The 26,425-nt window shown below is 34.3% G+C and overlaps 1 protein-coding gene across 1 annotated transcript; it reads right to left on the bottom strand.

Moving 5' to 3' along the window:
* Positions 1–3,108: 3,108 nt before the first annotated feature.
* On the bottom strand, positions 3,109–26,139 carry LOC102598980 (protein fluG-like). The gene is made up of 18 exons (XM_015313471.1): positions 25,960–26,139; positions 21,211–21,522; positions 19,949–20,013; positions 19,727–19,842; positions 19,547–19,652; positions 19,178–19,334; positions 18,906–19,001; positions 18,725–18,773; positions 16,977–17,332; positions 15,526–15,698; positions 10,692–10,812; positions 10,571–10,623; positions 10,328–10,457; positions 9,003–9,148; positions 8,098–8,286; positions 6,912–7,138; positions 5,798–5,943; positions 3,109–3,465 (listed from the first exon to the last, which is right to left on the bottom strand). Exons 1-18 carry the CDS (start codon positions 26,137–26,139, stop codon positions 3,403–3,405), a joined length of 2,685 nt encoding a protein of 894 aa, XP_015168957.1. The 3' UTR covers positions 3,109–3,402.
* Between the last annotated feature and the right edge of the window lie 286 nt (positions 26,140–26,425).

Raw genomic sequence — 26,425 nt, 5'->3', positions numbered from 1 at the left:
AATATTTACTCTTTACTCAACTCAAAGCTCAAGTCTTAAAACAAAGTTAAAACGCTTGCAAAAGACTTTTGAAATGACTCTAAGAACTCTCTAGACTTAGCTCTTAACTTTCCTTGAATTAAAATTCAAGGATTGTAGAATTTGTGATATGAAAGATCTCATGATGTTTAGGAGTGTTTTTAGATAGTTAAACATGAGAAACGATCAAGAAATCACTATCTGGAAGCAAGTTCGCGACGCGGAGATACATTTAAATATTTGGTTGCGAAATAAATTTTGAGGCAGAAGGGTCCGTGACACGGAGAATTTTTTGGGAAAAGGTGGGGAAAGTCCGCGACGCGGATTGGGACACCTGTTTTTCCCGACTTTTTCCTTCTTCGTTTCTAACCCCAATTCGCCTAAATTTGATTCTTTTTCTCAAATTCTCTTTAGATTCAGATACACAGTATATATACACAAGAATCTAACTCAAACAACTCTAATAATCGACACTATAATCTAAAGAAACTCCTCAATCTCATCCCAATTCAAGAATGAAAGTAAATTCAAGAACACACATCAAGAACATTCAAACTTTCAACTTTTTAGGACGAATTCACGCTGAATTAAACATGTTTGGCGCATGGGTGAATGAACCCAATGTTGTGTGAACTCACATACCTCGTAGGATTGAATCCTTGGCGAAATCCGCACTCAATTCCTCAAGAAATCGACGAATCATTGCTTATTCTCCTCTTTTCTCCTCTTCTTTTCTCTTCTCTCATAACCCTAACTCTTTTTGATGAAGCGTAAACTGAAACGAATCAGTTTAGACCCCAACTTAATTACCAAAAATGAAATTAAATAATTGGGTAAGGAAAAGACCATAATACCCTTCTAAAATTCGGTTTCGACTTTCCTTATCTAGACAGCCCAACTTCAAATGGGCATATCTCCCTCATACAAACTCATAATCGAGCAAACTCGGTGTCGTTGGAAAGATGATTCAAAGATCTTTCCTACGGTATCTTGTAGCACACCTAACTCATCCTGATCTAGGAGTTATGGTCGTTTGAGGTTGACCCAAAACTCATACTTAGCTTAACTTTGTCAAACTTTTCAAATTTGATTATTTCCAAAAACGTTTCTTTCAAGTTTTAGTTTTTTCTAGTTCTTTCGAGTAGCGGGGTGTTACACAAATTTTTTCTATTGAAACTATTGAAGGTACAATAAAAGAATTCCTTAAAGATCTATGCTACCATCTTTGAAGACAAAATTCAAATTTGGAATGTCATTGTAAGGACATAAAGACTTAAAAACTTTATCGCACCTTGATGTGCGAAGTGAACCAGAAAAAGAAAACAAGAATTAATAAACTTTGCGCGAAGTGAACCAAGAAAAGAAAACAAGAATTAATACACTTTGTGCGAAGTGAACCAAGGAAAGAAAACAAGAATTAATAAACTTTTGACATGGATTTAAGGATGTGCCGGATGACCTATAGAGGAATATGACTAGACTGGAGCCTCTTTTAATCCCAAAGACATAAATAACTACACAATAAATTAATTGCCCATATTCAAAATGAAGCATGGATAGATTCTCAAGTTTACTGCAAGTTGTAAATACTTTTCTTGAAGTAATCAATGTGTTTCTCGACACTGCGATTGGAATAGAAGTGTAGTTTCAAATTGAACTTCATCACTTTGGTATGTTGATTTTTAAAAAAAACACCCAAACAAACTGAATAGTTTTATGTAATATTTTTCCTTTTCAAGTATATAAAATAAGTTGAATTGTTGTCCAATATGATACATTTTCACCTTAATTTTCCATTTTAATAATACTTATGATACATTTAAATGCGAAACTTTAAAATGCTATATGTAAAGCAAAAGGTAGGGCTGAACTTTCTACACGTTAGAAGTAGGATATTTGTTCACTTTTTCCAGCCTATTAAATTTATTTATCCCTTCATCAACGATTATTTTTTTATTAGAATATTTAATATCTCAAGTTGATGTTCATTTCATTCCCCAAAATATCAAATAGTAACACTTCCTAGAAGCAAAAGGATAAATTATAAAATCAAATTAAAGATGATTGATTGAAGGATAAATAATAAGATGTTATAATTATCATTTTCCTTTACATGTGTAAGATAATACTGTGTTTTAGTTTTAATGACTGATAGATTTTAAGTATTATTTTATAAATTCAGTGATATTACATTTCCGCACAAGGCGCGAGTAATTTTACTTGTTATATATATATATATATATATATATACTTGAAAATATCCCATATTTTTTGGTAGAAGGGATAGGAGGGGGTGGGAGGGTTAAGATTACAACTTTAAAAATAAATAAAATTGAGGTTGTACTATAGACTTCAAAATTTTGGTTAAAACTTACAGATAAAGTATAGTATAAAGTACATAAATCTCATATATTTGGGGTTAATTACATCATATTCGGAAGTTCCACCAATTACAAAAATCTCAATTTTTTCGTTACTCTCGGATACATTCTTGATTTTCCTATACATTGCAAAATGATACATTATTTAATGGGGAAAATGTAGCCAAGAGAGGAGAGATGTATCAGAGAATAAAGGATAGGGATGTATCTAAAATGGAATGAGAATATATCCGAGAGAAGATTCTTATAATTTTTTTAATGATATCTTAAATTGAGTATTTATGTAATTATTCCATAAGTAAATCCAACAAAATGATATTATTGCTCAAAAGTCAACGCACACAAATAAGTAAATAAATTCACGATATGTTCTCTTTTTAGTTTTCCAACTTATGATTTTTCAGAGATAAAATCTTTACAAGTTTGTGTCAAGGGAAAGTTGGTTGGAACACAACAACCTATCCAATCATAAAGTGGAGACAAAAAATGTAAATATGTAATATAAACAAAAAAAAACTTTTTGCAAAGCTTTCAATGTTATTTGGAGGATTAAATATTTTGACTTGGAACTCAAAATTCTAAATCTTAAAAAAACTCAGAATTTGGTCTACCAAAAGGATGTAAAAAGACTAGAAAAGATTAATTTCTTATACACCTCTGTTGACAATACGCATAATACTAGTCCAGGCCAGTGCCATATGACGTGAGATTGATATTCCAATCTTTCTTCTTAGAATGTATTGATTTGACCCCATAAGCGGAAACCGAAAAGCGAGTTTCCGTGGAGTGAGTCTAGTGCTTCCCTTTAACCTAGAAGCACTCTGTGGGACAAGCATGTTGCCGCCAGAAGCAACTTACACATCACATGTTGTGAGGAACTGAAATTTCTATGATGTTTTATTAAGTGCATTAATGAAGCAAAAGAAGGGCACTGAAAAAATAAGAATATGTTTGATGATTAACAATATAGACTATCCTAATCTCACTGATATATTTGATCAACCTAAAATTTGTAGATAAGGTCCTTGTATGGTTCCTCGTCTTCACAATAGTGATCGATCTCAGCCTGCAAACTCATGAAATCAAGCTCAGAATGTCCACAAGAAATCAAAAAGACTTTTATAACTACAAAGAAAGGTCAAAATTGTCCCTTTCTTCAAAGTTCTGTATACTTCATTACGCCAATGACTAATTCAAATACTTACGAGACATGAAGAAAACGAAACGTTAAAGCATGTTTTTCCTGTTGCTAAAAGATTAATGCTACAGAACCCAAACATTGGAATGATACGGGCTGAGGAGGAAACTGGATAGTGAGTATTCAGGTCAACCCAAGTTTACCACTAACTTGGGAATGAGGCGTAATAGCTATTGTCAAAAGTTTGTAGATACTCATGCAATGAAAAGTCATACTAACAATATATGATATTATCCACTTTGCTAGACATTACTATTTGTAATACTTCGGCGATAAGTTTACAAAGAAACAAAGTTATTAGCTACTTAAATCAGTTATGTCTATTCTTAATATTTTTGGAGTGCTGTATTTCGTGTTTTTGCGCCTGTTGTTTCCTCTGTTTTTCTTCAATTCTAGGAGGAATTGGGAGAGGTACAAGGTGGCGAAGAAGGAAGCGAAGCTAGTGGTCATGGTGGCTAATACATCAGTTTTTGAGTACTTGTACAAGAACTCAAGTGCAAATGCGGGGAATGGAAGTTGTATAAGCTCGCCAAGGCAAGAGAAAAGGGGCCCGCAACCTGGACCAAGTGAAGTGCATTAAGGATGAGAATGGCAAAGTGTTGGTAGAGGAGACGCAGATTATTTGGAGTGTAGGTTAGTTATGTAATGCATGAGGCGGAGGTGGAAATGAAGACCATCTGCAAGTCATATTCAAGAGAAGAAGTTTCAAGTATCTTGGGTCCATAATCCAAGGAGACATAGAGATTGATGAGGATGTCGCGCATCTAGTGGAGTAGGTGGGTAGAATGAAGCCTCGCTTTGGGGGGTATTGTGTGATAAGAATGTGTCGACAAAGCTTAAGGATAAGTTTTATAGAATGGTTGTTAGACCAAATTTGTTGTATGGGGCAAAGTGTTAGTCAAGTACACCCATGTCCAAAAGATGAATGTAGCAGAGATGATGATGCTCAAATGGATGTGTGGGCATACTAGGAGAGATATGATTAGGAATGAAGTAAACGAGATAAGGTGGGAGTGACTTCTGTGGACAAAATGAGGAAAGCGACCTAAGATGGTTCGGACATGTGAAGAGGAGGTGCATGAATGTGCCACTAAGGAGGTGTGAGGGGTTGGTTATTCAAGGAGTTAGGAGAGCTAGAGGTAAGCCGAAGAAAAACTAGCGGGAGATGATTAGACAGGACATGATATGACACAACTTCAACTTACTGAGGACATGACCCTTAATAGAAAGGTATGGAGGTCATTAGGGTAGAGAAGATTAGTAGGTAGTCGAGTGGTGTCGTACTTTATCTGGGATAGACTGGGACTAGCCTCCTCTACACTTCTCCATACTAATAGTATTATTTAGTATTCACATGCTTCTTATTTTTGATGTGCTGTACTAAATGTTTCTCATTTGCTCTGTATCTTGCTATTTGTTGTTATATTATTTTCTCCTTGCATCCATGCTTCGATTCTTTTCCTCTCTTCCTTCCTTCTCTCTTCTTTCCTTCTCTTTTCTTCTCTTCTGTATTGAGCTGAGGGTATTTCGAAAACATTGTTTCTACCCAACAAAGGCAGGGATAAGATTTGTGTACATCCTACCCTCCGGCCTCTCCAGACCCCATTTGAGGGATTATATTGTATATGTTGTTGTTGTTATACCAGTTATGTATCAACTACGTAAAAAGGCGAATGAACATGCATAATATGATAATCTTGAATACTCGGGCACGATTTAGCTGCATAACCTACTCCTATGCCTTTCCTATTCCTATATCATTCTTTAAATCGTAGAGCGTTCGACTGGTTAACAGGAATCATAACCTATTGACTGCATATAAGGAAAATACAAGTCCTAGGATAATTCTAAGAGTTCATTCAACTTCTATACACTACAGTCAAGAATTTTTTGCACTATCCGATAACCTAATTAAAGATAATATCAGGCGACTGTCAGTGAAAAGAGAAATTCATAATCTAGAAATAAGACAAGTAACCTGCTAAGACATGTTAAAGTCAACTGATTCTGATAGTTCATAATTTGCTCTTACACTGACATTGCATGGAAGAATTTTACTATGAACACTAATGAGACAATTCATTCTTATTTCATTATACCTGATAAACCTTTTCTAGAGTAATCAGCTGTTCAGCAGAAAGAGGAATTCTGCAAACATATACACCTTCATATACTGAAGAAAGCATGATTTGAAACGTACCTTGCGAATTGCTTTTAGGCAAACCACAAGATTTTCACCCATCATATCGTTAAACAGCGTATCTTCCTCCAAAGCGTTTAAAGAATCAGTAAGACAATCAGGTAATCTTCGATAATCCTCTTGATTGACATCACGAGTCTCTCTATCTGTTTCACAAAAAACACAAGTAGAATGTCTGATAACATAATATGAATATCTCACTTATGGACAAAGAGATCTTGTTATCAGTTTTCATGTACTCCTCTTTGATAAGTGATAAATCATAGCAAGAAAATCACTGATAATGCCCAAAATTAGTTTTTCACAAACAGCATGCACTTATTTTGACTACGTATTGTAGAGCTTAACTTCTATACACTGTAAAAGAATTGCCAGACCACATAAGCGATAACTTCAAGTAACCTTCTATAAAAGGTGGTTTAGTAACATGAAAATTAAATGGCATGTAGCCTGGGTTAAAATGAATTGATAGTGTGAAATTATTAATACTATTTTAGTGTATATAAGTTAAGTCCAACATTATATTATAAAGTCATTCGAGGAAGTTTTAAGCCATGTTATTCTGAGAGTGAAAGAATACTTGTAGACGAAAAACAATAACTTCATCCTCTATTCCTTTCTATCCAAACTAAGAAAACTCAACTTCTGGTACAGGTTCATTATATTTCTTTTTTTCATGACATTGCACATACTTTTGGTTCTTGTTTCTATTTCCATTTTTCATTTCTTCTGCCTAAAGGTAAGCGAATACTGAATATAAGCACAACTGTCAAGTAAATTGATGAACCAGCGTGATGTGTAGGTTACGCGCACATCACAGGTTTGAACTCCTGCTGTAGGCAAAAGCATGATATTTCAGTGGAAAAAAATAAAAGGGCGGTCCCATCATTCACTGAGTTTTGAATATATACAATAGCAGCTCAATCCTGCCAAGACATATTTTGGTGCTATCAAAAGAGAAGATAACCTTGTCCTATACTATTGATGAAAGTAGCTGATCCCAACAGAAATGATATGCATTCCAGGCTTAACCATAAAATTCAGGGCAAAAGAATACTTGAAAAAGGTAATTTATACAGTAGACGGAAAACTACTAAATAATTGTCTAACTTACCTACTGGTGCAGGAAGGCTCAACTTTTTCCGCAAGCCATCAATCCCGGCAGTCATTATAGAAGCAATTCCTAAGTATGGGTTCGTACACGCATCAAATGCAGGACATACGAAATGGCTTACAACAACAGCTCCAGGAAGTGTACAAGTACTAATTTTTGCATATGTGTTTTCTTTCTGCCAGGTGTCGAATCGTCCATTCCATTCCTTAGAATATAGGCGCTCATAACTACAAAATAAATTTCGAATGGTAACTAAAATAAGGGAAACTTAGAATCAAGGATCAGGTCAGGTAGTTCAGGGTTGATGGGAAGTGCAATTTTGCATAGACATACTCAAATGACGAATCTTTTTTGTAAGAGGAGACCGAACCCAAAGAGAACAGATTTTCATCTCTCTGTGCAATAATCCATAATGCAGAAACTTTAGATAGAAAATGTTGTTTAATTATTGGAAAGGCCAGACAAGTTTGAGCAAAAGAGAGACTTCAAAGTCAAACAACCACGAGGAAAAGAAAATGCGAGAAATAAAAGCAAAAGATATCGGGTGTTTTGACAGAAATTTCAAAAGAGGAACGTTCTTCACTTGATTTTGTCACTAGTAAGTCCACTTAGCTCAAAACAAACTTATTTACTACAACCAAGGAGTGCAAAAAGTGTCAATTTTGCTTAGTTCTTAGATTTCGTGTTTTCTTATTATTCAACACTTGAGTAATTCAATATATTAATTGGAAACCTCTCTGCATAACCCTTTCATAAAATATAAAATGGAACTAGTTGCATTCTACCTACTCTGAAAAAACAAAACATAATGTAAAATGCCTTCAGAAGACATCTTACTACGTAAGAATCTTATCATAATATTTAAAGATATTATGAAAAACTAATTTTCCTATTATTTTGGTGATTTTGGTTGAGGATGACATTTATTGGGATGACAAAAGTGATAACCAAATAAATATAAAGCCAAGAGGTCGTTCTTGGAATATAATAGTTGGACGACAATGGGATTTTACCATCATGGAACTATGCTCATTTCAAACAATTGGCTCAAGGAAATCATAAATCAATCTCCAATACATATATACAAAGAAAATAGGGAACTAAATCATATTGAGAGTGAATTTTTTTTTTATTTACACTGTCGGTTCATTTAAGTTAAACGTTAACAAGTATAGAAACCTCTAACCTTGTAGGATGTGGTGCAGTAAAAGCAAGTACGGAAGGAAGATGATCTAACACCCCACTCATGAATGCTTCTCCAATCTTGGAAATACCATACTGACTTGATCCATCAGATGCCTTAAAGACGTTAATTCCATTCTTGGACAAACTAATATGCACACTAGATCCACAGCCATATTCATCTAATGAATACCTAAACAAAAAGGAAAATAAGGTTCTGAGATGGGACTCAGTTCAAAATTTTATTTTATTTTTGACTGAAAGCTTGGCATACATTTAACCTATACCCCTCCTGTGCTAATGGGAAAGAAAATTATATTTCCTTTTTTGCGTTTTCCAATGTAGATATAACTCTCTCATCACAATTTTATCTCGATCTGTGGTTAATAGGGTTGTAAAGGGAGGAAGAATTGAGTTGGTAGAATTAATTGGAACTAATTGGGGTGTATATTAAAACAGTGGCGAATTCAAAATTTTAAGGCCGTGGGTGCTCCCTCAACTACCAATCACAAAATAGAATAAACAAATTTATGACTTGTCATAATAAAGACAATCATATCTAAACATAATAGCCAAAATAAATATAAATAAATAAAGAACTACAATAAATATTATTTTGGATAAAGATTTTTTTTATTTTTAGAAAAGCAATCTAGGAAGATTTAGCAAAAAGCAGGTACAGAAAGAGAAAAAAGAACTATAAAGAATTGCATAGGGAGAGAAAAGTAAGGGTGTGTTTGGTATGAATGGAAAATGTTTTTCAATTTTCTCATGTTTGGTATGAAGGAAAACATTTTCTGGAAAACATGGTTTGGCAGAACTTCAAAAGAAGCAAAAGCATATCTGCACTAACTAGTACGTGGAAAAGAAAATGGCACCTAAAAATACCGTGGAAATAATGGTACTTACTTTGGCAAAAAAGTTGGATGATATCCATATTTCCTTCCTACTGTTCTTATGACTTCACGTGTATAAATTAATCTATCAGCTGCTCCAAAACAATCTGTGTATTCCAGTCCAATCTCAAATTGACCTTTCCCAGCTTCTTTATGTAGCTGCATATTTGAAAGAGACAACATAAAGGGGAGTAATCTTCATGAAACTGAAAAATATTACTCCTCTATTCCATCGCACTCTTCCCTTTTTAGTCTGTCCCGAGAAGAATAATATGTTTCTATATTTAGAAACTCTTTTATGTTAACTTTTTCATTTTACCCTTAATGACACACTCTTATAGCAATAGGAATATCATGACATGTTTAAGACCACAAGTTCTATGAGCATTTTCCGATATGTGCCAAAAGTCTGCACTTCTTTAAAAGACTACGTGTCCAATAAATACCACCATAAAAATGAGACAGATGAAGTATATGATTAAATATGTTGGATATATCTCATTTATTGTAGGTAAAGAAAGATACTATATCAGGACAGTTAAATGCCATGATACTATTATATGTGTAAAAGTGTGGAAAAAAACTCTTGTCATGTGAGGCTTATAACTCTTTTTCCTTTTATATTCTCTTTTGTTTTTTCTCTCATTATCCCCTGAGATCTGGGATTTAGGCCAGAGGTGTTTGATGTTGTTCATGAAGAAATTATCCATGTAAATCATGTCATCGAACAACATGTTATCTTTTTCCCGAAGACTACTTTGTATGTGAATGAAAAACAGACAGATCCCGATACTTCACTTTCAATGCTTCTCCTATAGCATGATGATCTGACAAGAAATAGTTCTTCAGTGTATGAAGGATAATGACACAGATTTGACTTTAGAAAGTTAAAAACAGTTTTGAAACTAATCGAGGAAAAGAACTCTCATGACACTAACAAAAGTAAGATAAGCATATCTTCATAAATTAACTAAAGTAAAAATAAACATATTTTCATCAAGAAACAAAATAATAAGTAACCATCACTGTGTGGGAGTAGTGGTGTTATATTACATATTTATGAGGCTATTTAATTCATAAATAGTACTTGTAACGAAAAAGGATCCTGTGTTTAATTCACCTCATAAGTTAGCTTATGAGATGGGGATCGACCCAAAGAAGGAAACAACCCATTCTCTCAACGAATATGGGAATGCAAGATACTATCAATAGGGCAATAGCAAAATTCCTAGAGTCCGAAGCTCCAATTCAAGCGGAATAAATGGATATACATGCTAAAATCTCCTACTTAGCTACAAGACCATTTGCAAGCAAACTTTCAAGAAAACAAAGACTTACATAATCTACTGAAATATTCAAGGACTGAAGATAAGTGAGCATCTCCTCAAGCATCGGGGATGCCATATCAAATGCTGTTGTATGGCACTTCCTCCACTTATCCGATGATTCAAACTCTTCTTTGTCGTTCCTGTGTGACTTAATTATGCATATTTAGCGTAACATGTCTAGAAAAGAGCTCCAAAAACATATATGATGGAAGACTATAAACAAAACTATTATAGGAAGCGTTCTCTCACATACTTTATTACACTCTCCAGAAGATAAAATTCAACTTCAAAGCCTGCAGTCATGACCTAAAAATGTAGATACACGTTAGATCGATAAATTTTCAACTCTTTGCTGCACAAGAAATTAACCATACCAAGCCAAATTCATCTTTTAAAATTTGAGAGACTCTGCGCAAAGCTTCTCTTGGACAATAGTCCCATGCTTCACCCGATTTAGTACACATGTCAGCCAATACCATTTCTTGTTGTTTTGCCCTGGACCAAAAAGTGCACATTAGAACATGATTGCAAATGTTTTTCAATATGATGACCAAGTTACAGAAAAAGTATTAAGCCCACTGCCTGGTTGTCATGCAGAGGTCCATACACTTCATATGTGAACCCACAATTTCAGCAGTACAATGGTTTCAACTGTAAGAAATAAGATTGAACACCTCAAATAAAATCCTAAATCTGCTTCTGCAGACAAGCAAAAACACTATAGCATTAGACACCCATGTGTGTACAATCTTAAACAAATCACTTAGGAAGTGTTCCTTCAGTTTCCTATTGCGTTCTCAAAGTATATGCCGATCCAATAGCAGATATCCTCTCCTCCATGATTAACAGTGCACCTAATGGAGTTCTTCCCTTTAGATCTGGTTGTTAATTATGGTATATTTGGATAGTGCAGATATGAGAATATTTTAATATGGTATGATTAAATAGTCTAGATATAAGAATATTTCAGAATCCCTTTAATTAGGCAGTTAGGAAATTGTGTAATATTTTATTATTTTTTTTCCTTATTTACATTATCTGTAACAGCTATTTAATCCCATCAACTTGAGGGAATGATCAATCAATTCAATTTCCAATATCTCCTTTTCTTTTTCTAATTTCTCAAGGTATTAGAGCCACTGGTTTTTTAGCCCCTCTCTAAAAGTTCTTCTATTTCAGTAATAGAAACTGAAAGGAAAAAAAGAAAAAAAACAAAAAGAAATAGAGGGATTGATCAACTGGTTGCTAAATCAACCATATCAGAAAATTGTCGAGTCTCATCTCTCTTTTTCTTCAGTACTTCTTTTCGTGAAAAAAAAGGCTCATAATAGATGGATCATCTCAATCTATCACTTTAACTTGAGCAGATTATAATGACTACTTTCAGTATCAAACATCAATGCAACAATCATCAACGGCTTGCACAATACAACCTGGTAATTCCTTTGCTTATGTCGCACAGTCTTCGTCTCAGGAATAATGAATTCTTGATTCTGGTTCTTCTGATCATATTTCTGGTAACAAAAACACTTCCTCTACTCTTACTACCCCTTCTATCCTCTCTACTGTTACTTTGGCGAATGGGTGAAAGACGATTGTAAAAGGGATAGGTATAGCTCATCCTCTGCTTTCCATACCTTTAAAATCAATCATTTTTGCACCTGAATGTCCATATAATCTTATTTCATTAGCAACTTAATAAAAAATCTGAAATGCGTTTTAACCTTCTTTGATGATTATGTTATTGTGCAGGATCGGAGTACCGAACATGTGATCGGAAAAGGACATGAATCACAGGGATTGTACCTACTCTCTATCCTAACACCACATGTTGCTTTCACTTTCGTTGTTTCTTCTGAATTGCTCCATAGTCAATTGGGTCATCCAAGTCTCTTCAAATTGCAAAAGATGGTCCTCGATTTATCTAGATTATCTTCGTTAGAATGTGAGTCGTGTCAGCTTGGTAAGCACACTCGTGCTTCTTTCTCAAAACACGTCAATAATAAGGCCACCTCTATGTTTGAAATCGTTCATTCGGATACATGGGGTCCAAGTCGAGTCAGTTCTTCCTTAGGCTTTCATTGTTTTGTTACTTTTATTGATGATTATTCTCGGTGCACGTGGTTATTTTTAATAAAAAATAGATCTGAGCTATTCTCTATCTTTCAAAAATTTCATGCTGAAATTCACAATCAATTTGGTATTTCCATTAAGAAGTTAATCAGTGATAATGCCCGAGAATACTTCTCTACTTCTCTCTCTACCTTTATGTCATCCCAGGGCATATTGCACTTGTCTTCTTGTGCACATACTCCTCAACAAAATGAAGTTGTTGAGTGAAAGAACAGACATCTAATTAAAACAGCTCGAACATTGCTTATTCACAATCATGTCCCTTTACATTTTGGGGTGATATTGTTATTACTGTTTGTTATTTAATCAATCGCAGGCCTTCATCTGCTTTGAAATACCAGAGTCCTCACTCAGTCCTCTATTCGGACAAAAATTTGTTTCCCCTTCCTCCACGTGTATTTGGTTGCACGTGTTTTGTTCATAACCTTACCCCCGGAAAAGATAAACTTCAGCACAAGGCTTTTAAATGTGTATTTCTCGAGTATTTTCGTCTACAAAAAGGTTACAAATGCTTTGATTCCTCTACCAATAAGTACTTGATTTCTGCAGATGTTACATTTTTCGAGACTTCTCCGTATTTTTCTCCTAATACAGAAAATCAGAAGGCCATAGCGGTCCTTCCCATTCCAACTATTCCAACCCTAGCTCCACCTCCAACTCTTAAGGTCTATTCCCGACAAACTCAACCTCTCACTAAACTTGCTAATCCAATTGGTATTTCTAACTTTGATACAGGTGAACAAAGCAATCTTGGTGACTCATTACTTGCTCCAACCTAAGTTGCTCAAACTCTCCAAAAATGTTGCCACGCCCGTGTCGGATCCTACAAAATTACATTATCTTTGGAGGATCTGACACGCACCCGTCGACACTTTTGAAGATTTCGAGCAACATAGGCTCCAACAACGTCTTCTACTTCGGTTGAGCACTTATCTGATGATCTTCCCATTGCTCTTCGCAGAGGTATTAGAACTACTGCCAATCAAACTCCTGTTCATTCTTATTTAAGTTATCATCGCTTGCCACCTTGATATCATGCCTTCCTAACTAGTTTATCATCAGCCAAAGTTCCTAAGACCGTGGCAGAAGCACTGATTCATCCAGGTTAGCATCAAGCTATGCTTGAGGAGATGACTGATTTGCATGATAATGATACTTGGTAGCTTGTTCCTTTACCTGAAGGCAAAACCACAGTTGGTTGCCATTGGGTATTCGTAGTTAAGGTAGGTTTGGATGGAGCTATTGATCGTCTCAAACCAAGACTGGTTGCTAAGGGATATACTCAAGTTTATGGCATCAATTATGGAGATGCTTTCTCACCAGTTGCCAAGAAGGCGTTTGTTCGTCTTCTCATCTCTTGGCCCCTTTTTCAGCTGGACATCAAAAATGCATTCCTACATAGAGAACTTGCTGAAGAAGTATATATGGAGCAACCGCCAGGGTTTGTTGCTCAGGGGGAGTCTAGACTAGTTTGTAAACATCATTGATCCCTCTATGGTCTCAAGAAATCTCCCCGAGCATGGTTTGGTAGTTTTCAAGTGGTTGTCCAATAGTTTGGAATGATCTGAACAGAAGTTGATAACTCTGTATTCTATAGGCATTCATCTCATGGCAAACATATCTTTTTAATTGTTTATGTTGATGGTATTGTTATCACAGGAGATGATCATGAAGGTATTGCTCAACTCAAACAACATCTCTCAAGTCACTTTCCGACTAAGCATTTGGGAAGTTGAAATGCTTTCTAGGCATTGAAGTGACACAGTCTGGCCATGGTATTGCTATTACTCAAAGAAAATATGCCTTAGACATTTTGAAAGATGTTGGTATGTTGGATTGCAAACATGTGGACAGTCCAATGGATCCAAATACTAAGCTTATTCCAGGATAGGGGGAGCCTCTAAAAGATCCTAGCAGAGATACCAGAGACTTGTTGGCATACTCAACAATCTAACGATCATGCGACCAGACATCTCATTTGTTGTTAGTGTAGTTAGCCCGTTTTTGCAATCACCTTGTGATAGTCACTCTAATGCAGTGATTCACATCCTGCAATATATCAAAAGCTCTCCCGGACAAGGTTTACTATATGAAGATAAAGGACACACCAACATTGTCAGATATCTTGATGCAGATTGGGCAGGATCTCCTTCTGATAGGCGGTCCACTTCAGGTTATTGTGTTCTAATTGGAGGCAATCTAATATCTTGGAAAAGTAAAAAGCAAGCTGTCGTAGCTAGATCAAGCGAGGAAGAATATCGAGCTATGGCACTAGTTACGTGTGAGCTTATATGGTTGAGACAACCTCTCCAAGAATTGAAGATGGGAGGAGTTGAACCGATGACATTAATTTGTGATAACCAAGTTGCACTACATATTGCTTCTAATGCAGTGTTCCATGAAACAACGAAGCACATTGAGAAAGATTATCACTTCATTCGAGAGAAGATTGAGTCTGGATATATCACCACAAGTTTTGTCAACTCAAAAGATCAATTGGCAGAAATTTTCACAAAATCACTCCGAGGATCCAGAATTGACTAAATCTGTGGCAAACTAGGAGCATACGACTTATACGCTCTAGCTTGAGGGGGAGTGTTAATTATGGTATATTTGGATAGTGTAGATATGAGAATATTTAAATATGGTATGGTTAAATAGTCTAGATACGAGAATATTTCATAATCCCTTTAATTAGGCAGTTAGAAGATTGTGTAATATTTTATTATCTTCTTTCCTTATTTACATTAACAACTATTTAATCTCATCAACTCGTGGGAATGATCAATCAATTCAATTCCCAATATCTCCTCTTCATCTTCTTCTTCTAATTTCTCACTGGTTAACTAGATATTGGATAAATTTGAAAAGGTTTTGTATTGTTTCTAAGAGGCAATATAAACAAAGTTGAGAACTCCCTATTGTCAAAAATTGAACAAACAAAAGAGACTCTTCCCTAATTGTATAATACATGGTTTCTCAGGGAAATTAATATAGACAACCTACAGTCCATATGCAAATAATAAAACATAAATTCATGAGGTTAAAAATAATAGACAAGTACACAAGCAGTACCATGGAATTCTGCATTTGGTTGATAAATCTGGAACAATTGTTATCAAACCCGAACAGGTGAGATTAGTGTCCTCTACTGGTGAATCAGATACTGAACTTATCCCCATACACGCACGAGGTAAGCCTATACCATGCTTTTTCACAAAGCTATAGAAACGCTGTCGTGGGACACCCTGCAAGTGATGCAGAAGAAAGCATCAAATTCAATAAGTACACTTTTTCCACCAGACTAAGAGAGCACCTATCATTATCTCAGATCATGTAGTGAAGGTAATCAAAATGGCTGAAAATTATACTGATGAACTACCTTGTCGTATCACAATATGAATGTTTCACAAAGTCAAGTTCTCAAATTTCACCAAATAAAGAATCATCTTACTTTTAGCTGACAACAACTTCCTATTTGAGGTAAAATGTTCTTATGGTGAAACAACCTTTCACCTGATTCATCATTCTTCATTCAAAGTTCTCTTAGCAGTATGTCTGAGAGCATTGATCCAATAAAATAAGGAGCTAGGTCAGATTGAGCTCAATTCAAGTGGTTCTTAACCTTCCCAAATGCGATCCTAACAAAAAATTTAACGTTTCCGATTTTTGAATCAGAAAATGAATTATAAACCGATGGAACAACTGCCATTAGGACTGCCTAATTTTTTCTCATGATGAAGGAAAATCTATCAACAACAAAGCAAAGAGCCAAAGACTGACATCAAAGCCATATGAGGCTTGATAAGTTGGAAGAATAATTCTAGTTCAAGTCCAATCATTTGTGCTAAGCTAAATGTGTGATCACTTGTTGGTTTGAATGGCCTAATCTCCACATATGCTCTTAATTGAACAGAAAGAGGCAAGTATGCTGCTTATCCAAGAAACACACTAGGCATAGCAAAAATTTCAGTGGTAAATAATGCTTTCTCTTTGTATCCAGAGTGCTCTTGAAAAAACACTTTCTGGTTTACTATTCAGATTACACAAATTTGGAATTTAATATTATAGTTTATCCCTGCCTTATAATTAAATAACAAACATATTTATCTGTTATAAGACGATGATCACATTCTTTACACTAATTTTTTGATGTTCTGCTTGACCTCAATAAGTAGTCCCATGGTCAAGTATGTCAATGCAAATTGCAATTAACCATAACAGGCTTCTAAACCAATTGCTTTAAAAGAGATATCCAGGTAAATGTATATTAAAAATAACTTGGGCAATTCATCATCTGAGGTTCAAACTCCTTTCCTGTCTCGTTATGGAATAAGACACTCTTGTCCCTGCTTACACACAGGGCACGGGAAGACCAAGTTTCTTACTAATTTGAGTGCAGAAATGTGCTTTATCATCCAACTGCCTATCATATTTGGGCTGTCGCGGGCATTGTAAAGATTATCATTAAATAATTCATTATCATAAGGAAAAATCAGTAACTTAAAAATAAAGGTAAAGCTTACACGGCATCTATGCTGGCCAGAAGCATCTATCCAAATCAAGCGAACAAGGGTAACATCCTTTGATGAACCATTTAACTCTTCATTCTGGAAGGAAGATGATACATGAGGTTCTACATCAGACTCTGTTGAAGAATCCTTTACTGAGCCATGTAACTCTTCCTTCATGAAGGGAGATGATATATGAGGTTCGTCAGAATCTTTTGAAGAGTCATCAAGTTTGCGTAATTTGTACAACTTCTTTGCATTTTCTGCAAAAATATCTTTAACGGCTGCGACAGCTTTTGTAATTGAAAGATCACCCTCAACCATCGCATCTCGTAGAACAGAGAATATCACTTCACGTGCTCTCTTTGCACCTGCATTAGAACCAAGTTTAGATTATATTTATTTTGTAAGGTATTAGAACCAAGATTAAATCATTACTCATACCAAATTGGGAAGAAGATACAAAAGGAATAACTTATTTAGCTACGATGTAACTCAAGCTGTAAATTATTGTTTGGCAATAATCCTCTTTACCTTACAACTTCTAATGATAATTTACTTGATCAAAGTAATAATGCGCCTTAAGGAATATTTGCATCCCATTTAAGACCAGCAATAAGATAAACAATTCCTTTTAATTATTTAAGAAAATCGTTTAACAAACTAAAAATATAAATTCAATTTTTCAATGCGTAAAACAATCCAGTTAGGTCATGGAATGAACTGGACAGAATACTGCTAGTAAACTGGCTGATGGCAAGACACAAGCAGAAATGAATGCATTTACATAATTTAAGGAGCATATCAGTGCCTACATCTGAGATATAGTCTACATTTGCAGACACATTTATAAATTTTTCTAACATCATCTATCACCAATAGTCTATATACAATATTTTGCAATAGTGTAACAACTCAGCACACTAGAGATAATATCCGCTTTGAGCCTAGGCCCACACCGTTTTTAAACACCTCACTAGGATCTAAGGCTTGTTTTCTTATGTACCAAACATTTCTCCCATATTTTGTGGGGATTTACCTAGGGGTCTCACATACACTCCTTTAGGGACTCAGCGTCATTGTTGAGGTTTGCCTCACTGTCACCTAAAAGATGTAGGATTCGCCTAAACTCGGTTGAATGGTGAGGTTTGCCCCACCATCACCCAATGCTGCAAATGGAGTGGCTTTGTTACCAGACCATCCTTAGTGATATTATCCGCTTTGGGCCAAGGTCTACACGGCTTTAAAACACGTCACTAGAGTCCAAGACTTGTTTCCTTATATACCCAACATTTGTCTCATATTTTGCCAATGTGGGATTTTCCTAGGATGTCATAGATAGACGGTATTTGGTATCATCTTTCTTCCTTCCACTTCCTATCCTATTTTATTGGGTAATCCAACTATGCAATCTTAATATAAATATCCTAAAATGCATTACACATTCATAATAAGAAAAGATACATGTTGACAGTGAAATACCAGAAAAACATATGGAAACAGTCAAAAATATGTATCAAACATCCTCAATTGTTGAAACTCTAATAAAATTATGTTTGACAAAGTGTGGGAGAAGGACATGACATCATTGTGTGTAGCGTGATGAGTGTTTCTATTTTCTTAGCTGGCTAGATTAAATAGGTATTTTAGATTCGTTGAAGCAAAACCTTGTTATATATATATATATATTTTCAAAACCAACAGTGCAAATACTTGTCATGTCATACTTCAACGATACAAGATAAGTACAAGTTTGGCCAAACCTAGATAGAAGGCTTCAGCAAATGCGATGGCGTCAGTGCTGAACATAACCTGTTGAAATCCGAACATTATTTAGGAAAATATTCTCTTTAAATGGGGCCTCAAAGAGTAGTCAACTACGAATAAATGGAAATCCTAAGCCTGAACTGGAGAACATAATGTATCTGTAAGTACATGAACAACCTTATTCATTGGAGCAAGCTTCAGGAGTTCTTTCACTGATGATATCATCCCATGGAAGCTAAGTTTAGGAATTGCAAACCCAAAATCAAGATATACCTATATTAGAAGACAATCACTGTGTTAGGGAAACACGGGAAAAGATACTTCATCACTAACAATAGATGTGAAAAAGTCTCAAATTTGGCAGGTAATTCCTACTGCACAAGTAAAATCCATGTCTTAACATCAGAGCAACATGTTAATAGTTTCAGATAGAGGATTAATGATCTTACTTGAGGGTAAGCAGAAGCCAGATGTGAAGCTTCCTTTGAGAATGGGTAGGACGCATGCAAAAGCACTAATCGGCTATCAGTGAATCTCTTGTCCTCAAGGAGATTGTGAAGATAAAGGGGATTAGCCAGCATCATATCAAAATCCTTGTCCCCAAAACTGAAATGAAGAAATAAAACAATCTTTGTTATAAGAAATGGGAAAATACTATAAAAAGTAAAACCAAATGCATCTCCCTCGTTGGGTTTCTAATGTTGAGTAAGAAAATAAACATGCAACAAAGGGCAGAAAAACTATAGACTTGATTCAATTCTGGAGAAGCTAGAATAAAATGAGGTCAAGCAATTACACCAAAACATTAGTTTTGTTACCCCATGTGGATCTGCATGGGCAAGTCATAACTCTGAGCCACCTCCAAAGCATGCATAAAGATATAATCAATGAAGCTCTTGTTCGAGATCCGCAGGGGACTCCCAGCTGGAAAGAGAGGAACTATCAGAATCAGCTGCTCAATCATGGTGCATTACAACCCCACATCGTGCAGGACTCACCGCGTAAAACATCACTCAGGCCCTCTTCAGCCTCACTTTTGGTGACTTCTGTATTAATTGCAAGGCCGCTACGACATGCAACCATACTTTTAAAGGCAACAACCTTATCAGCTACTGTGTGGAACAAATAGGAAAAACTTTTGGAACCATAACTTTTTACACATCAAATGAAACATGTTTTGTACTATTCTGGAATATGTTGACTGAAAATCCAAAGGATATAACTTCAACTCCTTAGTGAAAATCTCCATGAATGAATCCAGTGTCCATGTTGCTCCATCTGAACCCTAGAATAGAATAGGATAGGATAAAGAGATAAATAGATCTAATAGGGGTATAAGGAGATGACAAAGACAGAATATTCTTGAGATGATTAGCATGACAAGAAAATGAGCTTCCACTCCCTGGTGTCACTGATAACAATAGTTACAAAACAACCAACATCCAACTATTCAAGGACTTCAAGCCCCTCCACTTTACCATAGTCAATAAAAGTAAAAGATCTGTCAATAATTTAATACTGTAAAATAATTGGAGAACAAACTGTGCAGTAGCAGCAGTTTTACATAAATGATGATATAATATCCTAGCTCTTTATATATGTCAGCCTACAAATTCAAGTTCTTTTCCTGATGGATCTGAGGTTCAAGTCGAGCAATGACAACATATTAAAAAGAATTTCAAGTTTTCACTTATATTTGTCACATTGGTTCATTGACTTGTTCATTTATTTTTCTGATTAGCTCGCATTTTAGTTTCTTCCGTATGTCCGACCAATTTCTTTTGGTATTCATAGGGGAATTTTTTATGGCACCTTCAGGTTGAAAACAAGAGTATCTACTTTTCTTGACAGTAAAATTGTACCACATTGCTAACAGGCAACTAGCAGTTCCACTGACATGCAAGTTTTGTGCAACAAGCAATCCAATAAGTTCAAGGTTTTGGGTCTGAAGTAAACAATTCATTCAACTGACAAAAATAGCTCCAATAATCAAGTTATATATCCTATAATGCCATGAGTTTGCTTTCTTAATTTAGATTATATATTTATTTCATATGTACCTTTTTCTGTTACTATTATCTTAAGAACTTGTAATATGTGAAAACATAAGAGAGAATGTTATTTCCTTCCAGCAACAATGGCCAAATAAATAGACAATGCAAGAGCTCTATAAGATGGGGACAAAATTAAAGTTGGTAAAATTAGATAAAGGATGTTTGGTGTAAGACCTGACTCATATTTTGTGAACAATAGGAAAATCTTACTCACTGGAAATGTATAAAGGGTTTAGCTTCAGCAGATTCCATGATGACTCTCTGTTCTATTTTTCCTTGAGTACCTTATCAAAATCATGTTTATCTAAGTGGCAATAGTCTCCCATTAAATTCTTTCTCCAGTTGCACTCTCCCATGTGGTAGTGCCATCAAGAAGTTGATTTTACAGTTTAAGACGTTAATAAAGCGAGCAATGAATATTATATTACCTTGTCAAGAATCTTCTCAGCTAGATGCTCAACTCGTAGTATTCTACCAACCATTGGTACAACTTTTTTGTGCCATTCAATGTCAACCATTTTATCCAACTCGATTCCATCATCAATTAGTACTGTACAAATTCTTGCAGCCCTGAAGCAAGTAATAGCACTCTGCTCCAACCCTAAGCTCCGGCGAGTTTCTTGAACAGTATGCAAACCTAAACTTAAGCTTAAACTTGGGCCATATAGTTCTGTTAATTCCCTCAGCCCTCTCTGCCAAAAATTTTTAAAAAAAATTGCTGTAAGAAGAATTGCAAAGAACAAAATATAAATGTCCAAGAATTAGAGTACATGAAGCAACATAAGTAAAAGGGAAATGCCTGGAACACATTTATCCACGTTATTGCACCAAAAAACTGGTGAAACTAATTGCAATCCCAAAACAATTAGTGTTCATTGAGCCTACTGATTGGGAACATAATTTTGCACTAAAGCTGTTCGACATATTTCTCCAATGAGTCTTGCAAGTGGATCTGGCTTTGCTAGTGTGAAATTCTCCTGAATTGATATTCCCTCCCTAATATTTTCAAATAGTATTAGCAATTGTTGATTAGACATACCAAATATTCCATTTAATATCCCCAATTCATCCAAGTTTAAACTAATTGATTTGTCATCCATTTGTTGACTTGACTTAACAACAAAATAACTCATCAATTTTTTGGGTTAAAATGTAACTAAAATTTGAAGTTTTAAACATACAAAACTAAATTTTGAGATTAAGAATTATGTAAGTTTGGAAGAGCTTATGCTAATGATTTAGGACGTATATACTAATACCAGCTTTCACATTTTTAACACATAAAAATTGAAGGTCAGATTATGACAGTTAGTTGATTTAACTTATTTTGATCTAAGAGAATATTGAACAGATTGAACTATGAGTACTTTAATCAATTTTTATCTCCTTATATTTAATACAATTCACACATTTGTCACCACCTCCTTATTTGTTGTTCTTGAAGCATTGTGTAAATAGAGAGAAATGACATTCTTCGAAATATTTTTGTCCAGATTGTCCGAGAAATGCGAAAACATGAAAGATTTGTGTCCTTATTCTTTACATATACTTTTATCACTCGACATAGCTAAAGTATATGATATACTCGATTGGAAATATTTATGCATGGTGTTGAGAAGAATGGACTTTGTTGAACTGTGGCTCAACATAATATGGAGGTTGCTTTTTTAATGTGTGGTATTCTGTGAATTTAAATGGTTCAAGACATCTATTTCCAATCTACTAGGGGCATTAAACATAAAGACCCTTTGTCACCATCTCTTATTGTTATTAGTGTTGAATTGATGTCTATATTGATAAACAATCTCCAAGAAGATGGATTTATTTCATATTCTATTGAGAAGATAGGTCCCTTCATAAATCATCTATATTATGTCGATGACAAAGTTCTATTTTCTTCTGGGGTTTCATTTTTTATTAAGAAGATGATGCATAAATTAGAAGTCTATGAGCATATCTATGACAAATGGTGAACAAGAACAAATGTAGTTTTTATGTTTCTTCAAATTTAACTGATGATCGAATTAGGGAGAAAACTTCCATCAGAAAATTAAGCCACCTCCAATTTTCAATGCAATATTTAGGTTGTCCTATATACACTGGAAAAAAAAAGTTGTTTATTTCAACACTATGATGGCCAAGATTTACAACGGTATGCCAGGATGGCAAGGATAATTACTCTCTTTTCAAGGTAAATTTGTTCTTATCAAATCAGTTCTCCCTTCCCCTTCATATTATGTATACTTTTTATCCCTCAAAACAATCCTCAGTCAAATTGAGATGATCATCTCCAACCTTTTTTTTTTGGAGGGAAAGGAGAATCTCAAGAATAGAAAAAACATTGGATTAGATGTAAGGACTTGTGTTATCCTACTTTTGAAAGTGGAGCTGGCTTCAAAATTCTTGTTGATTATTCTAGAATCTTTTCTGTCAAGACATGGTGAAACTTTAGAATTAATAATAGTCTTCTAAGAGATTTTTTAGAAGCTAAATATTGTAAAAGGAAGCATCATGTCCAAAGAAAATGGTATTCTGGACAATCTCATTATTGGAGAAGATTGATGGATATTAAAGAAGATGATGAAAAGCATTTGATATGTAAAATTGGTCCCGAATTAATTTCCTTCTGGTGGAATATATAATTTGTCGGGAAAGGATGCACTTGCTAAAATTAATCAGTTTCATAATGCTCCCAAATTTTTGTTAATAGTTTTATTAAAAATAAAAATTGAAATGTTGCTAGGTTGAGGAATCATATTCCTAATTAATTGATTGTTGATATTAGAAATATTGGGGTCTCTAATAATAAGATTAATACTCCTATTTAGTCCAGACTGACAAGTTATCTTGTAAAAGTGCTTGGCATGGCCTCAGGAAGCGAAAGCCTAATACCCTTGTAACATGATCTGACACAAGAAGATTCCTTATAAGATATCCTTCTTTGTTTACGGAATGCTTCACAAAAACATTCCTACTGGTGATGGACTTAAGACATTTAAAATTGTCATTCCTTCTAGATGTTGTTGTTGCACGACATATAAGGAAGAGACTATCAAACATTTATTTTGTGATCGTGATCTTGCAAGAAGTGTTTGGTCATTTTTTGGACAATCATGTGATATTTTTATAAAAGAGGGTAACACTAGGCAAATAATGATATCTTGGTGGTTAATCAAGACCAAAAATTTATCTCCTCCAAGTTGTTCCTATCCTCACATGTTGAAAAATATGAAAAAGTAGATGTGCATCTAGATATGACAACATCCACATGTCTAGTAGACAAATTATCCAACAAGTGGATACGTTAACATCTATATGAATCAGTTCCCAATTTCACGATCTTTAGTTACCGATGGGATGAAAAGACATGTGCAAAACCATTGAAAGTGCTAAACACTGATTGAGTTAAACTTAACTTTGATGATTGTTGCAAAGGAAATTCTGAAAGTTTTGGTGGTAATGATATTATCAGAGACCACAATGGAAATTTCCTCATTGCATATGCTAACAGTAATAATATGATTGAGGCTAAGGCCTTGCCCCAAGGATTGAAAATATGTCTTGATGAAGGATATAGTTCTGTGATTGTTCAGTCTGACTTTCAAGTTATCATCAACATGATTAACAACAAAATGAAGATTTTTTGAGAAATGCAACAAATTATTACTCATATCGAAAACTTCTCTAAGAATCTCAACTGCTCTTTTGTCCATATTTATAGAGAAGGTAGCATGATTGCATATTATCTTGTAGACATTGGAGAAAGAAACAAAATATTCATGAAGTTCAATCATGTCGTTTCTCTGCCTAGTATGGTTAAAACTCTTATCACAATGGATAGAGATGGCACACCAAACTTCAGAGCCAAAACCTAGGAGGAATAGTTTTGTTATTAATGCTAGATGATAATGTACTTCTAGTAGTCTTGACTACTTATATAGCCTCATTTTGTATAGATGAAAATTCTCATTTCAATCTGGATATTTATATGCATTCTAACAACTCTCATTTATTTTTTGTAGTAATTGGCTATACTTTTCTTTTTTTGTACTGATGCTATGATTTATGTCTTCTGATTGTATTACTTTTGTTTGATATATCTACACGTTGGACTGTTAAATAAAAAAAGTATACCTTTATCACTTAACTAAAGTTAGTTAATGCACACTCTTACCTTCAATTTATTATTTAATAAAATTAAATTAATATAATTTAATATGAGTATTAAAAAAAAGTACACTAAAGTTACTAGTCATATACGACAAATAATGAGATGACCACAACTTGAAATACATGACCCAAACTCAATAATGTAGAACCAATTGTATTATTTGTACCAAAATCATTAAATTATTTTTTGTAACGAAAATAGTATTCAGCTTTACCTAATAAGTATCATAAAATTTAGACACTGAATTTTTATTTTTTATAAAAGAAAAATCAATTAATTTTAGTATACAAAAATCCATAGAAAAATTATACTACTTCTGTCCTATTTTATGTGGTATTCTTTCCTTTTGACCGTTTTAAAAAAAAATGTCACCTTACTATAATTAGAAGTAATTTAACTTCAAGGTTCTCTTTTTATCCTTAATTAAATTATTTATAACCAAACAAATATATATGGATTGTGTTAGATCACAAGTTTTAAAAATCTTCTTTTTATTTTCTAAATATCCTGTCAAGTCAAATATGAGATGACGGAGTAATATATATTACACCTATTTTGAACATCAGATAACAAAGACACCGTAGAACATGCTTCAAATGTAATGTACTGTGAAACAAGTTTCATCGTGTTAAAAATACATTCACATTTTATTTAATTTCTTCGATGCAACATTAATATGTGGGTTCATGGGCACCAATAAATTTTACCTATATTTTATATGTGTAATAAAATTTTACTAAATGATGTAAATATTTAACAGTAAACCCAGTTATCAATAACAATGAGGTCTTCCTTTCGTGAAATTAGGAAAATAAAATAAATTTATCCTTATTTACGGTATATTAACTTGAGATTTGTTGTAAACTTTAAAACTTTAATTTGTCTATATACTCATATATCTATAGAATGCATGCGAGGATCTAAAAGATAGGCGATTTCAGAAGGATTTATTCAACCTAATAATGTACACCACATAATTTTTTAATCAAGTGGAATAGGAACAAACCTTGAAGTTAAGAGTGTGGGGCGTGTTATACAAAGCATCACCAGTAGCATCGGAGAACAATTTGAGAAAAGGGTAATCTGTGTCGATGGGAACAATGTTGTGAGCGTGAGCATCGACAATTTCCACAGCATCCACTTCTTTTTTGAGTTCAATAAGTAATTTGTCTGTTTTCATCCTCATGATTTCCTAATAATCTTCAAACTCTAAATTTGTTTAGTTTGAAAAAATGCACGTGAATTTGTCCATGCAATTATTTACTTATTTCTCTTTGTTTGGATAAGCTTGAAAATCGTGTTATATTATTACACTTGTTGATAAAGGATTTGAGTATATGAAAAAATTGGTAGTTAGTTGAAATCGTCTCAATGTATCTAATTTTTTTGTGTGGTGATGACTACTTCAACTTCGAAGCTCAGCCTTTGCAATGCGTAAAGTTTGCTAGATGAGGGGTAAAAACTTTTATATT

The sequence above is a fragment of the Solanum tuberosum genome, unplaced genomic scaffold (genome assembly GCF_000226075.1).
Source record: "Solanum tuberosum cultivar DM 1-3 516 R44 unplaced genomic scaffold, SolTub_3.0 scf00247, whole genome shotgun sequence".
Classification (NCBI taxonomy): Eukaryota; Viridiplantae; Streptophyta; class Magnoliopsida; order Solanales; family Solanaceae; genus Solanum; species Solanum tuberosum.
The sequence above is the reverse complement of the archived record's forward strand: the minus strand, read 5'-3'. Positions and strand labels throughout refer to the sequence as shown.

Excerpts from the sequence above, each read along its gene's own strand:
- LOC102598980 (XM_015313471.1), bottom strand. The coding sequence starts at position 26,139 with ATGAGGATGAAAACAGACAAATTACTTATTGAACTCAAAAAAGAAGTG. Across the intron at positions 19,653-19,726 it reads CCTGAGTGATGTTTTACGCG|CTGGGAGTCCCCTGCGGATC; the intron begins GTGAGTCCTGCA and ends CTCTCTTTCCAG. Across the intron at positions 18,774-18,905 it reads AGCTTGCTCCAATGAATAAG|GTTATGTTCAGCACTGACGC; the intron begins GTTGTTCATGTA and ends GGATTTCAACAG.